Source organism: Calidris pugnax, unplaced genomic scaffold (assembly GCF_001431845.1).
Source record: "Calidris pugnax isolate Ruff unplaced genomic scaffold, ASM143184v1 scaffold179, whole genome shotgun sequence".
Lineage (NCBI taxonomy): Eukaryota > Metazoa > Chordata > Aves > Charadriiformes > Scolopacidae > Calidris > Calidris pugnax.
The window spans coordinates 146,709-147,619 of NW_015090948.1; the positions used below are offsets into that span (position 1 = coordinate 146,709).

At 60.3% G+C, this 911-nt stretch overlaps 1 protein-coding gene across 1 annotated transcript; it reads right to left on the minus strand.

Moving 5' to 3' along the window:
* Window positions 1–298: 298 nt before the first annotated feature.
* On the minus strand, window positions 299–865 carry LOC106893762 (interferon lambda-3-like). The gene is made up of 3 exons (XM_014951964.1): window positions 731–865; window positions 543–623; window positions 299–429 (listed from the first exon to the last, which is right to left on the minus strand). The coding sequence occupies exons 1-3, from the start codon at window positions 860–862 to the stop codon at window positions 334–336; spliced, it is 309 nt and encodes a 102-aa protein (XP_014807450.1). The 5' UTR covers window positions 863–865; the 3' UTR covers window positions 299–333.
* Window positions 866–911: the final 46 nt, after the last annotated feature.

The following is a 911-nucleotide window of genomic DNA, read 5'->3' on the forward strand; positions in this document are numbered from 1 at the left end:
TCACATAAATAAGAACAAAATGCTTAAATAGGAAATACAGTCCAGCGATGCAATAAAAAAAATCAGTTTTCCCAGTCCTCGGGGCATCCTTAGGGGCTGGCAAGTGCCATGGTGTGCCATGGTGTGCCATGTCATGCCGTGTCATGCCGTGCTGTGCCGTGTCGTGCCATGCCATGTCGTGCCATGCTGTGCCATGCCATGCCATGCCGTGCCGTGTCATGTCGTGCCGTGTCGTGTCGTGCCGTGTCGTGCCGTGCCATGCCATGCCATGCCATGCCGTGTCATGTCGTGCCGTGCCGTGTCGTGCCATGCCAGCCACGCTGCCGGCGGGGACTAAGCGCATGGCTCCTGTCCGGCTGCGCACCGCAGGTCATCCAACACTTGGAAGAGGTGGAAGATGGCAGAGGACGTCAGGCAGCTCGTGGTCTCCTGTGGCAGGGAGAAAAGGCGGGTTAGCACCAGAAACGGGGTGCAGCAGGTCCCCTGCAGCTTTGGGGTCACTAACACCCCCAGACCCCCTCTTCCCTGATGGCCTGACTTACCGTTTTCTTGGCTATCTGCAGCTTCTGCAGCCAGTGTCTCAGCTTCTTGGAGGGCTGATGCGAAGGAGCCTCCGTGGCCATCTGCAAGGAAAGTGGCTGCGTAAGGACTAGCCCCAGTTGCCAGCACCAGGGTTGCTGAGCCGGCACGGGGCCGGGGAGGCTCGGGAGGTGGGGGGGTGGCCACTCACACAGACTCGCAGGTCCTCCTGGGCTTGGGTGAGCAAGGCCAGGGGCCTCTGGTGGGTCTCGGTGAAGCTGTGGTCGTCGAGGAGCTCCAGCATGTCGGTGATGAGATCCAGCTCGGCTTTCACCAGCATCATTCTGTCGGGCACCTGCAGGTGGGACCATACTGGTTAGGGACCCAAAGTG